General features: G+C 48.1%; 1 protein-coding gene across 6 annotated transcripts in view; it reads left to right on the top strand.

The window, feature by feature from the left end:
• Positions 1-16,414, top strand: part of LOC123580033 — a 233,138-nt gene that overhangs the window by 1,096 nt on the left and 215,628 nt on the right. For all 6 annotated transcript variants that reach the window (XR_006703092.1, XR_006703090.1, XR_006703091.1 and 3 more), the window contains exon 2: positions 635-716. Coding sequence is in view for 2 of the 6 variants with exons in the window: in XM_045444254.1 (XP_045300210.1) it covers positions 635-716 (82 nt within the window). In the remaining 4 variants the exon portion in view is untranslated. The remainder of the gene's footprint in view (positions 1-634; positions 717-16,414) is intronic.

The raw sequence follows: 16,414 nt of genomic DNA, 5'->3' as shown, positions 1-16,414 counted from the left end.
CATGATTTGCAAATATATTTTCTCATTTTGTTGGCTGTGTTTTCACTTTTTGGATAGTGTCCTTTGGTGCACAAAACCGTTTTTGCTTTTGATGAAGTCCAGTTTCTGGATTTTTTCTTTGTTTCTGCTCTATTTTTTTTTTTTTACAACATCATCGTATTCCATTATGTGGCTGGACCACATAATTCATGTAACTAGTTGTCTGTTGAACAGGCACTTGGGTTGTTTCCTGTCTTTGGATGTTGTAAAATTTTTTTAATGTAATGTCACTTTTGCATGGGAAAGACACACTCTTGAAGTGGGATTGCCGTGATAACTGTTACATGCCCTTGTCATTTTGGTAGATAGAGACAAACCATTCTTAGGTAGGTGGATACTGGGATTAGAATCACGTCCTAATTTATACTCTCACAGCTGTGTCCAAGAATGCTTGTTTTCCCACAGCCTTGCCAACTATTAAAGTAAGTAAAATTAAAAATTCAGCCCTTCAGCTAGACTGAGCCCATTTCAATAGTCCCACGTGGCAGGTGGGAAACGTATTGGGCGGTACAGATGTGGAACATGTCCGTCATAGTTCTGTCGGGAAGCTCTGGTAAAGAATTGCATGGGGACTTTGACTTTATATTTTTAACAGGGTCTCTCTGGCTCCACGCAAGGAATGGACCCAGCGACCGTGCAGAGGCAGGACACCAGGGACAGGTGCTGAAATAGCCCAGGTAGGAGTGGATGGATGGTCAGACCAGGGTGATCATGGACTTGGGAGAAGTGGCTGATTCTGGATGTATTTTGAAGGTGGAGTGGCCAGCATTTGCTGGTTGATGAGATGTCAGGGATGACGCTCAGGTTCCTGGCTTGAGCCTTTGGGAGACGGAGGTGCCACTGGCTGAGCTGGGGGAGATCAGCTCTGGGGGTGGGGAACCTGGGAGTTCTGTTTTGCATATGTTACATGCGATGGGTGTTGGGTGTTCCGGGGGAGACGTTGAATGGGCGTCAAGTTGTTTTTCTGTCCTGGAGAATGACATGTGCCTTTGGTCACCAATTAGAGCAAAGCCAGAAAGGAGGGAAGAGGTGGAATCACAGGGATGAGTGGGTGGGGCAAAGGTCAAAGGCAATGGGAGGAGCCTAGCCTTAGAAACTTGGAATCTCATAGCTGTGTTTCTGAGCCTATGTAGGTCCATTTTCCTTCATTAAATGGAAATCTAATGCTTCATAGGCTTTAGAAAGGTTCACAGTGAACACAATGAGAGGTAGGGTACTGACAGGCAGGAGACACTGAAGAAATGTTTATTACTTCCCCTGTGTGTTATACTTGACTATGAAAGTGTTGGGATGAGGTCCACACCCTCACCTGACATTCAAGGCCCTGCTGACTCTCCAGCCTTGTCTCCTGATGTCTCCTACTGTCATCCTGCCACAGGGCCTTTGCACTCACTGTACCTACTTCCAAGTGAACGATCTCCCTGGAGAGGGATGTGGCTGGCCCCTTCTCTTCCTTTAGGTCTATGTTCTCCGCTTCCTCCTAGCTCTGAGACTCAGGCTGCAAAGCTGCCCGAGATGGACACCCCCGAGGTGTCACGGTGTCGGGGGACGGAGCCCCCCATGGCTTGTGCCGAGTCATATTGATCTGGATTGCCACATTCATTCACTCACCAAATCTTTACCAAGAATTGCTGTGGGCCAGGTACTGTGTAAAATGCTGATAATTCAGCAGCAGACAAGACATGGGAGGCCCCTGCCCTCAGAGTCGCAAGAGGGACAGACAATAAACAGGTAAAAAGATAATCTAATTTCCAGTAGGGACAAATGATGTGGAGAAATGATGCAGGCTACAGGGATGGACGGAGAATGACGAGGAGTGCTTCAGCAGATGGGGAGGGGAAGGTGTCGGCAGAGCCTTTCCGAGGAGGCAGCAGTTAAGCAGAGACCTGCAGGAAGTGAAGGAACTGGCATGAAGATACCCAAAGAAGTGCAGAGGCCCTGGGGCAGGAGCATGCTTGGTGTGCTCAAGCAAGAGCAAGGAGGCTTATGTAGCTGGAGCAGGGGGTGAGAGGAAAAAAGGGGGAAGGTGGGATCAGAGAGATATTAAAGAGCCAGATCATTATGCACCATTTAGGCCAAATAAGTGTTGAATTAATGCATGAATGAAAGACTGGGGCAAAGAGAGAACTATGGGAGTGCATACGTAGTCGTGATCTACCTCAGGAGGGGAAATCAGGGAGGGCTTCCTGCAGGAGGGGAATCAGCTGAAATCTGAAGTTAAGTAAGAACCCGCTGGGGAAAGGGAATCAGGTGAGGTATGAGAGTCCTCCACACAGAGGGAATAGCACGTGCCATGTGCTCTCACCCTGGTGGCGAGAGGTTGTTTTACTCACTGAATTGAAGAAAAAACAATCAGCGAGCCTGGAGTGAACATGAGAAGAAAGTTGTAGAAAAATGGAAGTTCCATGGGGGCTTGGGCATGCTTGGTGCCCTACAGAGGAATCTAGGCTGTTCCGAGGGCAGCAGGGAGCCCCGCAGAATTGAAGATCCAATTTGTGCTTTGAGAGGATCCGTCTAGCTGCCGAGAGGAGGCAGGTTAGAGTGGGGGTGCACCGAGAGGGAAGGGCAGTGAGTAAGAAGGGTGCACAGGGGTGAGGGGGCTGGAGGCAGGGAGGCTGTAATGGGGGCTCGTGCCAACTGACTTCCTTCTCCCACCTGGTCATCTGCCTGACGGTACATTTGCCGGTTAAACATTTTCAGCATCTGCTCCGAGCCAGCCCTGTCCTGGGGGCTGGTGGACCCGTGGGGAATGGAGTCTCATTCCTAAGAGATGTTCCTCAGTGACGCACAGCGCCTGATGTTGAGGAGAACGTTTAAGGTTCCTCATGCACATTTACATAGGTTCCAAACAACACAAATTGACTGCAAAAATGAGCTTCACTATAATTTTTGCTATTCATGTATTTATTCATTCAGCAAATATTTATTGAGCAGATATTACAAGGCAGGGCCTGTTCTAGGTACGGGAAACAGCAGGAATAAAAGAAGACAAAAATCTCTGCCTCCTGGAGCCGACACCTGGGGAGGTGGTGGTGGGGGGTGATGGATAATAATCAATAGGTAATGAACTTGTTGACATGCCAGAAAGTGATGGCTGCTTTGGAAAACAAACAAACAAACAAACAAACACAACACAAAGCAGGGTAAGGAGGATCTGAAGCTGGGAGGCTGGAGGGCAGGTTGAGTTGTTGATGAAGGTGGCCAGGGACTGCCTCACTGAGAAGGTGATATGTGAGCAGACTTATGGGAGGGGATGGAAGGGGCCATGTGAGACTGTAGGGGAACAGTGTTCCAGACAGAGCAAAAAGCCAGTGCAAAAGCCCTGGGGCGGGAAGAAGCATTACTGGCTTTTTAATGATTGAATGTGTGGGCTGTTAAGAAAAAGTGGGCTTCAGGGCACCTGGGTGGCTTCGTCGGTTGGGCGTCCGGCTTCGGCTCCGGTCATGATCTCACGGTCCGTGAGTTCCAACCCCACGTCAGCTTTGTGCTGACAGCTCGGAGTCTGGAGCTTGCATCCCTCGGATTCTATGTCTCCCTCGCTCTCTACCCCTCCCCCACTCACGCTCTGTCTCTCTCTGTCTCTCAAAAAATGAATAAATATTAAAAAAAAGAAAGGAAAAAGTGGGCTTGGGGCCCACAGGGACCTTAGAAGCTCCCGGTTATAGCCTGGTGGAAGGACCAAGGGCCTCAGCGTTTCCTGGCTGTGAGACAAGAGGGGCCACTGTGTTCTCAGGACGTCAGGTATCCTTGCCCACTATCCCTAGAGGCTACGTGTGCCCAGCCGGGGCTGCTTGTTCCCTAGGTCAGTCTGTGGGAACGTCTTCACATGTTCCCTGTTCCCAGCAGGGCCTCCTGCCCAGAAGGAAGTAGCCCAGAAGTGACCTGGCCGTGCTGCAGGCCGTCTTCCAAAACCCTGAGTGTGCCTGCCCTGTGACCCTGCCACCACTTCGGGGTGTGGGTGTGGACAGGAAGGCCTCCTTCCCTGGAGGGTCATGGCCAGGCCAGGCTGGCCAGATGGTGCATGCCTGGGCTACAGCATAGCCGTCCCCAACCCAGGCCTCCTCCTCTCCTCCTCCTTCCTCCTTTCTCCATTCTCCATTCTCCTTCCTCCTCCTCCTCCTCCTCCTCCTCCTCTACATTTTACAGTGTTTTATTGTATGTGTGAGTCATGGGGATGCAGACATCTGTTTCTGGTTGCCCACAGCCATTCCCCCTCCTTCAGGGAAATAATACCTTGAATTTTTGGAGGAATCTCTCTTGCCTGCTTTCTCAGCAGACTCCACCTCTTTAATATAAAAGCCAAGCAACATTGTCCAGTGACCTGGAACATGGTGATTGGTTCAGAAATAGGTGTGTGACTTCAGATGGCCCAATGAGAGTGCATTTGAGGATCTTGGCATGGAATTGAGACACGGGTGCTTTTTTCCCCCGAGGGAAAAAAAGTCTCATCAGAATCTGCTGGCAGCCATGAGGGGGTGAGTTCCCTGGAGAAGGCGAAGAGGAGAGACCAAGGGAAACCAGGTCCTTGGTGAGATCCTCGAGCGACTGGATCAAGCCCTACTTGAAAGTGGATCTCCCTTTCTAGTCAGTCAGACTAGTCTGAGCCCCCCCCACTTGTGTGCTGTGTGACCACGGGCAAGTTTTTATTCTTTTGGGATGTCGTTTCCTAATGTGGAAAACAGGGATAATAAGAGTATGGCTACCTCATGGGGCTGTTGTGAAGATAAGCTGCTAAATATGTTGTGGTTAGAGGAGTGGCACATGGTAAGCACTCACTGAGTTTTAGCTATTATTAGCATTAACCGCCTAGAGCAAACCTTACCTGAACTGTGCGTGATCATCTTCTGGACTTTGCAGTTATAGGAGACCAAGCCATCCTCTGTTTCTATTTTACACCCTCTTTCTTACTTGCAGAGTGTGGGGGGATCAAGATCGGGGGGGACTGGGGAGAAAGGTGTGGGGGGCTGGTGTTTGCAGGTGGCTGTCCCCGTGTGCTGGGTATTTTAGATACACTTGCTCTTAGGCCCAATTTTATAGAAAAGAAAATTGAGGCTCAGAACACTTAACTTGCCCAAAGACGAGTAAGATTTCGCCAGGGAGAAAGGGTGAGGGAGTGTATGCTGGGCAGCAGGCCTGGAAAGATCAAGGGTCCTGAGGTAGGAATGTGCTTGGTGTACTGTTTGTGCAACAGGGGTAATTTGGAGTCCAGGGAGTAACAGATTAAAAAACCGTGTTTTAAAAACTAGAATAAGACCTAGGCGACCGTTACAAAATCCCTCCAAAATAATTTCTAAGATGATTTCAATTTTACTGAGAAGTTGCAAGAATAGTGCAATAAGGGGCACCTGGGTGGCGGGGTCAGTGAAGAGTCTGACTCCAGCTCAGGTCATGATCTTGAGCCCCATGTCAGGCTCTGTGCTGACGGCTCGGAGCCTGGAGCCTGCTTCCGATTCTGTGTCTCCCTCTCTCTCTGCCCCTCTCCCGGTCGTGCTCCCTCCCTCCCTCTCTGTCTCTCTCAAAAATAAATATATATATATATAAAAAAGAATAGCTCGATGAGCTTCCATATCTCCTTCACTCAGATCCCCCAATTTTCAACATTTTGCTACACTTGATTTATCATTTTCTCTGTGTGTGTAATTTTTCTGAACCATCTGAGAGTCAGATACAGACCTGATGACTTTTTACCCCGAGTGCATTTCTGAAGAACAAGGACATTCTCATACATGGCCACAGGTTTGAAATAGGTTTCAAAAGTCAGGAAATTTAATGTTCATACAACATTGTCATATAATTTCTCAAAAAAAATTTTTTTAATGTTTATTTATTTTTGAGAGAGACAGTGAGAGCCAGGGAGGGGCAGAAAGAGAGAGAGAGGGAGACACAGAATCTGAAACAGGCTCCAGGCTCTGAGCTGTCAGCACACAGCCTGACGCGGGGCTTGAACTCACAAACTGTGAGACCACGACCTGAGCCGAAGTTGGACACTTAACTGACTGAGCCACCCGGGCGCCCCTATAATATAATTTCTATTGTCCACATTCAAATGCCACGAATTGTACCAATAATGGCCTGAAATCATTAATAACTACGAAGGCCATTGTACCCCTTCCTAAGAGAAAAAACATACACCTGCCCACAGAGAAGAAAATCACTAACATCCATAAATCTGCTTAAAGAATCTGTGCTTAAACATCCTACTTGCAGGCTCTGTCTATCTCAAGCAGTGGTTTTCAACTGGGGACGCTTTTGACCCCTACGGGACATTTGGCAACATCTTGAGACATTTGTGGTTGTCACAGCTGGGGGTGGTGATATGCTATTGCCGTCTCATGAGTAGAGAGGCCAGGGACACTGCTAATGTTCTTGCCACGCACGGGACAGAGAATTCTCTGGCCCCAAATGTCCGTAGTGCTGAGGTTGAGAAACTGATCTGTAAGTAAATTGGAGAGAGACACCTCCCATTCTTGAGGTCAGAGCACCCAGTGGGACGACGCTTCGCCCCGGCAATCCTGTTTCTCCCCAGCCAGTCTGGAAAACCCCGCTCCTGTGGGCTTAGGAGGTCCAGCCAAGTCTGTTTCCGATCACTCCATACTGGAACTAACCCACACATCCCAGCAGGGGGAGGCTGATAAAATCAAACTGTAGTCACGCTGTGGTCACGGCTCTTCCGTCAGCTCTGTTTGCTCCTCTGTAAAATGGGGCCGGGGTGGGATTGGAAGGGTGCCAGTTATCTCGGGTCCAGCTGCGACTTTATGACTTAAGGGCATAACTGCTTCTGACTCATGCGTGACGGACGCGTTGGGATTATGTGCTGAGCAGTCTCTGAGCTTTTATTTACAGGAGGCTGCGTTGGAATGTCTCCCCATAGGGCTCGAGGGCAGGGCCTCTGCTGAGTCACCTCTCCCCGCCACCCCCCTCCCCCCCAGCCCGGGAACCCGGCTCAGCGTCTAACTCTTGTAGAAGCAGGTGCCATTTCTTTGATGCCAACCGTACCCTGGACCCAACGCTGACTCCGCATGCTCTCGCAGTGCACGAGCACACGCACTGTCTTGTCTCCACTTTCTAAACGAGAGAACTAAGGCTCAGCGAGGTCATGACACACAGCTGGGAAAGGCAGAATTGGGGTTCAACCCAAGATGAATCAAATTCCCAGGTCTGCACTCTTTCTAGGTTGCTGCACCTTCTCTCACACATAGTAGGTGCTCAGAAAATGTATGGGTGGCAGGGAGTGGCCAAGGTATTCATTGGTTGTAGAACCCCGAGTTTTAGCAGAAAGCATAGCCGCCCAGCTAATGCTGTTCCAGCCTCCTCTGCAGCGGTGTAGGACATGTGACTCAGTCTGGCCAATTGAATGAGAGTGGAAATGGCACAAAACATTCTGGTTTGTGCCCTTAAAGATGTTGGCTTCTACTTCCTTTTCTCCACTCCCCACTGGCAGGAATGTAGATGTGATGGCAACGCTACAGCTGCCACGTTGGGCCATGAGATGGAAACTGTCAGTCTAAGATGGAAGAGCTGTAAGACGGAAAGAGTCTGGGTCCCTGACACCATAAAGCCATCATCCAACCCTGGACTGCTTTCATTCAGATTAATATCAGAGAGGAAAATAAATTATTTCCTTGTGTGGGAGACACTTGTTATTTGAGTGGGCAGTGTTGATCCTGTATCTCACCAATGTATTTGTTAAGTGAGTGAATGGAGGCTTGGACGACAGAGGAACAGTCAGATACAGGTCCACACGCATGTCCAAGTGCACAAAGACTGCACTTGAGCCTAGGTGGAAGCATCCATCCAAGCGTGGTGGCAAAATCTGTGGCCGGAGGAACCAGCTTCAGACCTGGCTCTTGTACTAACTTGCTGTATGCCCTCGGGTAAACCGTGTGCCCTCTCTGGGCCCCACACTCTTCAGCTGTAAAACCAGGCTTCGCACGTTCACGGAATCTATGCAGTTTAAAGATGTTCATTGATCTTTGCAACTCCATTTCGAGAAACCCATTCCCAGAGAAATCCTCCCCTCATAGCCTGTGACCACAGGTGCTAGGATATAGCTGCCGCTTGGTTTGTGGAGGAAAAACTTGGGAATATCCTTAAAAGTGATTAAACTATGGCACGTTCGTCGCTGGGGTGCGGACCGCAGACCGTGGCCACGAGACTTCTCTGGTGACACCTCCTGGCGCAAAGTGTTACTGCAGCCCAGCTCCGCAAGGCCCTGGGAATTTCCAGGACAAGAGAGGTTTGGGGGGTAGCGGTGAGGGTAGTGTGGGAAACCACAGAGCAAGGAGAGATTTGGAAGGAAGGCACCAAGGCAAGAAGGGGGCGCGGGTGTTCAGGTCGAGAGCAACAGACCCGGCTTCGAATTCAGCTTCGCTACTTACTAGCTAGGTGAGCTTGGGCGAATTTGGGACTTTCTCTGGGGCTCAGTTTCTTCTTCTATAAAATGAGGACCCTCGTGCCCACCTTATGGATGTCTTGTGAGGATTTCATGAGAGCGTTCTTTAGATTAGTTATCGAAGCAACATAAGAGTACCTATGATCTGGGTGATTGATTGAGACTCTCATCCGGGCGCTCAGATGCACCAAGACTCAAGTCCTGCCCTCATGGGGCTTACAGTCTTGAGATGGGGCAGGTGGCGGGGGAGATAATAGACGAACACTCGTATGGGATAATTTCAGTTACTGATAAACTGATAATGCCATAAAGGACAATAAAGCAGGAGACGGATCTTTGTTGGTGGCATTATAGGGCATCTCTGAGGAGGTTTGAGCGGAGGCCAGAAGGAGCCACACCTTGTGTATATAGAGTACATGTAAAATACTAGTGGAAAACCCTGGCACATAGTAAATGCTCAACTAATGGTGGCTCATAGTCCTATCATATGGATGCATTTCCAATTTTCTGAGGGGCCAAAGGCCCTGTCCTGCCGTAACATTTCCTCCTCCCCTGCTCCCTCCAGCTTAGAGGTGGCACTGGCTTCTGCGAGGAATCTCTGAGCTTTTCCGCAGTCTCTTTTTTGACTTTTGGGCTCCTCCATCACCTCCGTAAGCAATTTCCTGTTGGAAAGTTTCTCTGTTTAAATGCACAGTGGTTTCTTTTTTAGCCCCTTCCTCCTTCTTGCGGATAAAACCCCAGTGGGCTACAGAGAGGAGAGGCAGCTGGGGGCCGGGGACCAGGGGGCAGCTGGAGAGTCAGACTGGCCTTGTTTTGTCCTAGCTCCGCCATGGTCACTTCCCCCCCTGAAGCCTGGTTCCTCACTGTCTTATGGGAAAAAGGGTTGTACCTGTTGACATGGGGATGTTCTGGGGATTTGATGAGACATGGCGTGGATGGCACAACCTTAAGAAAGAATAGTAAGGAGGAGCCTTCCCCTGCCAGTCGAAAAAGGCACACGCCATTATAATAAAAGCAGTGGGGTGCTGACGCACAGAGAAACAGACCAACGAGGGAGCACGGTGGGCTGGAGCAGACAGAGGTTGCATGAGAACCAAGTGTGTGGGTAAAGGTGACCCCACAGCCCGCCCAGGAAAGGAGAGAGGGTTCAGAAGATGGTGTTGGGAAACCGGCCCCCAGTTGCAAACACAGGCAGACTCTTAACGTGGATTAAAGTCTTAATGTGAAGGTGGGGCACCTGAGTGGCTCAGCGTCCGACTTTGGCTCAGGTCATGATGTCACGGCTCGCGAGTTCAAGCCCCGCATTGGGCTCTGTGCTGTCAGTGTGGAGCCCGCTTTGGATCCTCTGTCCCTCCCTCTCTCCGCCCTTCCCCAACTCGTGCTCTCTTTCTCAAAAAATAAACACACTTAGGGGCGCGTGGGTGGCTCAGTCGGTTAAGCGGCCGACTTCGGCTCAGGTCATGATCTCGCGGTCCGTGAGTTCGAGCCCCGCGTCGGGCTCTGGGCTGATGGCTCGGAGCCTGGAGCCTGCTTCCGATTCTGTGTCTCCCTCTCTCTGACCCTCCCCCGTTCATGCTCTGTCTCTCTCTCTCTCTCAGAAATAAAAATAAACATTAAAAAAAAAAGTCTTAACATGAAGGGGAAAATCATAAAATTAGCAGTTATAAGCACATAGTGGAATATCATTTAGCCATAAAAAGGAATGAGATTTGAACACATGCTATAGCATGGAGAGTTCTTGAAAGTGTAATGCTAAGGGAAACAAGCCAGACTCAGAAGAACAATAATAGATAGATTCAGCTGCCAGAAGCAGGAGGGGGGAAGGAGGACGGGGAGCTATTGTTTGTTTTATTTATTATTATTTAACATTTATTTATTTTGTGGAGAGCTTAAGTGGGGGAAGAGCAGAGAGAGGGGGACAGAGGATCTGAAGTAGGCTCTGTGCTGACAGCAGGGAGCCTGATGTGGGGCTCGAACTCACGAACCATGAGATCATGACCTGAGCTGAAGTCAGATGCTCAACCGACTGAGCCAGCCAGGTGCCCCAGGGAGTTATTGTTTAATGGCGACAGAGTTTATGTTGGGGACGATGAAAAAGTTTTGGGTATTGATAGTGGTGATGGATACAGGACTTGTGAATATAATCGATGCCCCTGTATTGTACATTTACAAATGATTGAAATGATGCATGTGATATATATTTCACCCCCAAAGTGCCCTCTCATTAGTAGAAGAATAGTCAGAAATCACTTTGTGCCCAGAGGTGAGAAAAGACCTCTTAAATGAAGCTAATTTCAAAAGTACAAGCATAAAGAATCTGATTCAGAACAACTTAATTAGACTTCTCACCAAAAAAGACACTCAGATGGCCAGAGTACACACGAGAGGATGCTCATTATCATTAGGGAGATGCAAATCAAAGCCACGATGGGATAACACTTCACACCCATTAGGATGGCTCTCGTAAAAAAGAAAAAAAAAAAAAAACGTCGAAACTACGTCTTGGTGAGGATGTACAGGAATCGGAACCCTGTTGTAGTGCCTGGTGGGAATGCAAAACAGGGCAGCTGGTGTGGAAAACAGGTTGGCGGCTTCTCAAAAAGTGAAACAGAATTGCCATACGATCTCCAATCCCAGGTTGAAAAATGAACTCAAACAGATGCTCGAATCTCCATTCATAGCAGCGTTATTCACAACAGCCCAAAGGGGAAAACAACGCAAATATCCACGCACAGGTGAGTGGATGCACCAAATGTGTTGTATTCAAAGGAGGGAATATTATTCAGCCTTAAGAAGAAATGAACGTCCGACACAGGCACCACCATGGATGAACCTTTAAGACACTAAGCAAAGGGAAAGAAGCCAGACACAAAAGGACAAGTATTGTGATGGTTCCACGATTTGCGGTGCCTGGAGCAGCCACCCTCAAAGAGATGGAAAGTAGGATAGAGGCTTCCAGAGGCTTGGGGAGGAGGACAGAGTTTCCGTCTGGGAGGACGAAAAAGTTCCTGAGATAGACGGTGATGATGGTTGTCCAACCCAGTGATTGTTGTTAATGCCACTGAATTGTACCCTTAAAAACCACTAAAATGGTAACTTGTATGTTATCTGTGTTTTGCCACAACCAGAACCCCCACAAGTGTATAAAAGGCAAAATATATATATATTTTTAATTACTCTGATTTCATCAAAATTGAGGAATTCTGGCCCAAGGTACCATGGACAGAGTAAACAGGCAGGGGTCAGAGAGTGAACACACAGCAGTGTCTAAAATTGCAGTGCCTGGGGCGCCTGGGTGGCGCAGTCGGTTAAGCGTCCGACTTCAGCCAGGTCACGATCTCGCGGTCCGTGAGTTCGAGCCCCGCGTCGGGCTCTGGGCTGATGGCTCAGAGCCTGGAGCCTGTTTCTGATTCTGTGTCTCCCTCTCTCTCTGCCCCTCCCCCGTTCATGCTCTGTCTCTCTCTGTCCCAAAAATAAATAAAAGTTGAAAAAAAAAAATTAAAAAAAAAAAAAAAACTACTAAAAAAATTTTCAGTGCAGTGCTTAGGACTGGGTGGTTCAGTGAGTTGAGCATCTAACTCTTGATTTCGGCTCAGGTCATGATCCCAGGGTTGTGGGATCAAGCCCTGCATCGGGCTCCACACTCAATGTGGAGCCTGCTTGAGATCCTGTCTCTTCCTTCCTCCCTCCACTCCCTTGCTTGTGCTCTCTCTAAAAATAAAATAGAATAAAATAAAATAAAATAAAATAAGACAAGATAAGATAAGATAAAATAAAATAAGATAAGATAAAGTAAAATAAAGTAAAATAAAATAAAAATAACATAGTAAAGTAAAATAATACAATAAAATAAATAAAATAAAATAAAATTGCAGTGCTTAGAATATACAGGAAGCTTGCACATACACAACAGAAGAGACAGTGGCCCCAAAGGATAAGGGACAATGGATGTGAACAGGAATTTACAGAAGAGGAAAAACACCAGCAAATGAATCAGGCTCAAACTAGTTAGTAATAGGAAATGAGAATGAAAACAACCAGGAGATATCACTTTACGCCTGAGAGATTGGCAAAAATAAAAAAGCGCCCAGAGTTTGGTTTTAAAATCTCATTCTCCAGTAAAAGGAACCAGGGCGGGGGTAAGAAAAGTAGAAAGTGAGCCTGAACATCTTGTGCCAGAAACAAGTAAATGCCCAGAGAATGACTGGGACGTGGTGACAAGACACAGGAGCCAGCAGAAAGTGACTTGGGCTGTGGCCGAATCTGGGTCACTTTGAGCACTGACGTAAGTAATGGTGGTGATGGATTTTTAACCCCTGAAATAAAATAAAACCCATGGGTCCATCTTGATATAAATGAATAAGCAAATAATTGGGAATATGGTGATTTTAAGATACGACCACCAATTCTTTGACATTCTTCTCCTCAAGAGGTGAAATCTAATTCACTTCCCTTTGAGTGGGGGCTGGATTCAATGATTCTTTTTTTTTTAATGTTCATTTATTTTTGAGAAAGACACAGAACATGAGTGGGGGAGGGGCAGAGACCGAGGGAGACACAGAATCCGAAGCAGGCTCCAGGCTCTGAGCTGTCAGCACAGAGCCCAATGTGGGGCTTGAACCTATGAACTGTGAGATTATGGCCTGAGCTGAAGTCAGATGCTTAACCAACTGAGCCACCCAGGCGCCCCTCAGTGATTCGATTCTGATGGCTAGAATATGGCAGAAGTGGTACTGGGTTGGAGAACAAGGTCATTAATAAGCGGGTGCTTTCTCTTTGCCCTTTCTCCGCCATCACTCTGTCTAGGTGAAGACAGCTTCCATATCGTGGGGACACTCAGGCAGCCTTATGAACAGTCCCATGTGGTGGGGACTGAGGCTTCCCCTAACAGTCCTGTATGTGAGTCATCTTGGAAGCAGGGGCCTCCGCACTGACTGTCCCACACGAGTCACTAGCCACCAGGGGCTGTTAAGCACTTGCTATGGCCGGGTCCAAACTGGAATATGCTGTGTGAAATATACACTGAATTTCAAAGACATCATGAAAAAAGAGATGTCAAATACGTTGTTAATAATTTTTCAAGTTGAGAACGTGTTGAAGTGTGACTTTAGTTACATTGAGTTAAATAAAATATATTACAAAAATCAATGTCACCGATATCTTTTTATACTTTTAAAACCATGGCTGCTGGAAAACTAAAAGTTAAGTGTGTGGTTCTCATGTCTGGCTCACATGTTATATTCCCACTGGCCACCAATGCCCCAGCCCAGCTGAGCTTTCAGATAATTGCAGCCCCAGCTGACGTCTTCTTTTTTTTTTAATGTTTATTTTATTTTTGAGAGACAGAGAGAGACAGGTCATGAGCAGGAAGAGGGGCAGAGAGAGGGAGACACAGAATCTGAAGCAGGCTCCAGGCTCCGAGCTGTCAGCACAGAGCCCGATGAGAGGCTCGAACTCACAAACCATGAGATCATGATCTGAGCTGAAGTTGGACGCTTAACAGACTGAGCTGCCCAAGAGCCCCAGACCTAGTTGACATCTTGACTGCAAGCTTCTGAGAGATTCTGAGCCAGAACCTTCCAGTCAGACTCCTCCTGAATTCTCAGCTCCCCAAAACAGTGAGAAAATGAATGATTTTTGTCTTCAGCTGCTATGTTTTGGGATCATTTATTACGTAGCAATAGATTGATTGAGGCAAGCATCATACGTGACGTTAAAATTAGTGAACGTTGGAAGATTAAAAGGATATTTAGATGGTTTAAAAATATCTTCCCGGGGCGTCTGGGTGGCTCAGTCGGTTAAGCGTCCGACTTCAGCTCAGGTCACGATCTCGCGGTCTGTGAGTTCGAGCCCTGCGTCGGGCTCTGTGCTGACCGCTCGGAGCCTGGAGCCTGCTTCCGATTCTGTGTCTCCCTCTCTCTCTGCCCCTCCCCCGTTCATGCTCTGTCTCTCAAGTAAATAAACGTTAAAAAAAAATTAAAAAAAATTAAAAAAAATAAAATAAAAAATAAAAATATCTTCCCACAAGATACTTCTCCTTATAAAGAGAAAATACGGTAACTTGCCAGTGGTGAAAACTGGCAGACAGCCACTTGACCAAGTGACCACTATTGACATGACCAGTAAGGGGACAAGTGGCTCTCAGGTGTCCGTGATGGCAAGCACCGAGGAGGACAGACACGCCACCAGCAGCGGGGGTCCTGACAAGCGCAGAGCTTGAGTCTGACAGCAAGGAAACTTCAGAGAGAGCCACACGAGGGACAGTCTCACAAAATACCTGGTTTGTCCTCTTTGAAAGTGTCAAGATCATGAAGGAGAGGGACTGAGGAATTGTTTGCAGTTAAAAGAGCCAGGGCAACTCAATGCAGTGAGTTGCAGACACCGAGTCTGTCTCACCCCTAAGCACTGCAGGGTGCATATCACTAGTTGGAGCTCAATATCTGTTTCTGTCTGCAAAACTTATATCCAGTGAGATGCACAAATCTTAGTGGACTTTTGATTATTTTTGATAGGTACATCTGCCTGTGTTGTCCAGACTCTTTCCAAGATAAAGAACATGAACTGGGCTGAATCGAGTCCCTTGAAAAGATATGTTCAGGTCCTGACTCTTGTTTTTTTTTTAAGTTTATTTATTTACTTTGAGAGGGAGGGAGAGAGAGAGAGAGAGAGAGAGAGAGAGAGAGAGAGAGAGTCCCAAGCAGGCTCCACACTGCCAGAGCGGAGCCCGATGTGGAGCTCGAACTCACGAACTGCAAGATCATGACCTGAGCTGAAATCCAGAGTTGAAAGCTTAACTGACTGAGCCCCCCGGGCGCCCCAGGTCCTGACTCTTGGTACTTGTGGATGCAACCCGATTTGGAAATAGGGTCTTGCAGATGTAACGGAGTTAAGATGAAATCATCTGGGACTAGGGTGGATCCTAAATCCAATGACTGGTGTCTTTATAGAGAAAGGAGAAGGAGATTTGGATACAGACACACATAGGGGGAAGAAGGCCGCGCGAGGACAGAGGCAGAGACGGAGGGATGCGGCTCTACGCCCAGGAATGCCAGGACTGGTAACCACAATCAGCTAGAAGATCAAGGAAGGATTCTTCCCGAGAGCCTTCAGAAGGAGTGTGGCCTTGATGTCAGATTTCCAACCTCCAGAATGTTTCCAGCCTCCAACATGCATGTTGCACATGTGTGTTGTTTTAACCCACCTCATTCGTGGTGGAACTTTGTTATGGCAGCTCCAGGAAACTAACACAGAGTGCTTACCATCACCCCAAGAAGGACTCTCACTCATACTTCCCCACTCAAGCCTGCCCGCTCCCCCCTTTGAGGCAACCGCCATTCTGATGTTTTCCGCCATAGATTAATGTTGCTTATTCTAGAGCTTCATAGAAAAGGAACCGTGCAGGGTGTTTTCTTTTATGTCTGGTATCTTTCCTCGGTGCAAGATGTAGATTCGTCCAGCCTGCTGCCTCTATCGGTGGTTGGCACGCCTCTAATTAGAGTCATTTTGTTTGGGGGGAAGCAAATTTTGAAGCTGAGGAGGGGAGTGGGAGATAAGGATGGGAAATTTCTCTTCAAAGCTGGGCTTGGGGCCCCCTGTCCTGGCCTTCCCAACCGACGGGTGCTTTTTCAGCTCCGACAGCGGCCTGGGGAGGTTGGAGGCTGGGCTCCACTGCCACCTGGTGGCCATTCTGGGCAGTGCAATCACAGATGCCAGCAAAGGCTCCGTGGGGTGGGGAGATTGTGGACTGGGTAAGTGTGTATTTTCCTGGGTTGGGTCCCCAAATCACTTTAGAGCAACTTAGCATCAGCATGATTTCAGTGTGTGTGTGTGTGTGTGCGCGCGCGTGTGTGTGTGTGTGCGCGCGTGTGTGTACCTGTGCTCAGACATGATGTAGATTGGGCTGACCTTAAGAGGCTGCCAGGAGAGGGGGATTAAGTCCAGGAGGGGCAGAATAAGATCCTAGAGGCACCAGGTGTGAGGAGT

Source organism: Leopardus geoffroyi, chromosome A3, assembly GCF_018350155.1.
Source record: "Leopardus geoffroyi isolate Oge1 chromosome A3, O.geoffroyi_Oge1_pat1.0, whole genome shotgun sequence".
Classification (NCBI taxonomy): domain Eukaryota; kingdom Metazoa; phylum Chordata; class Mammalia; order Carnivora; family Felidae; genus Leopardus; species Leopardus geoffroyi.
Note: the sequence above shows the minus strand (reverse complement) of the source record. Positions and strands in the feature narration are given on the sequence as shown.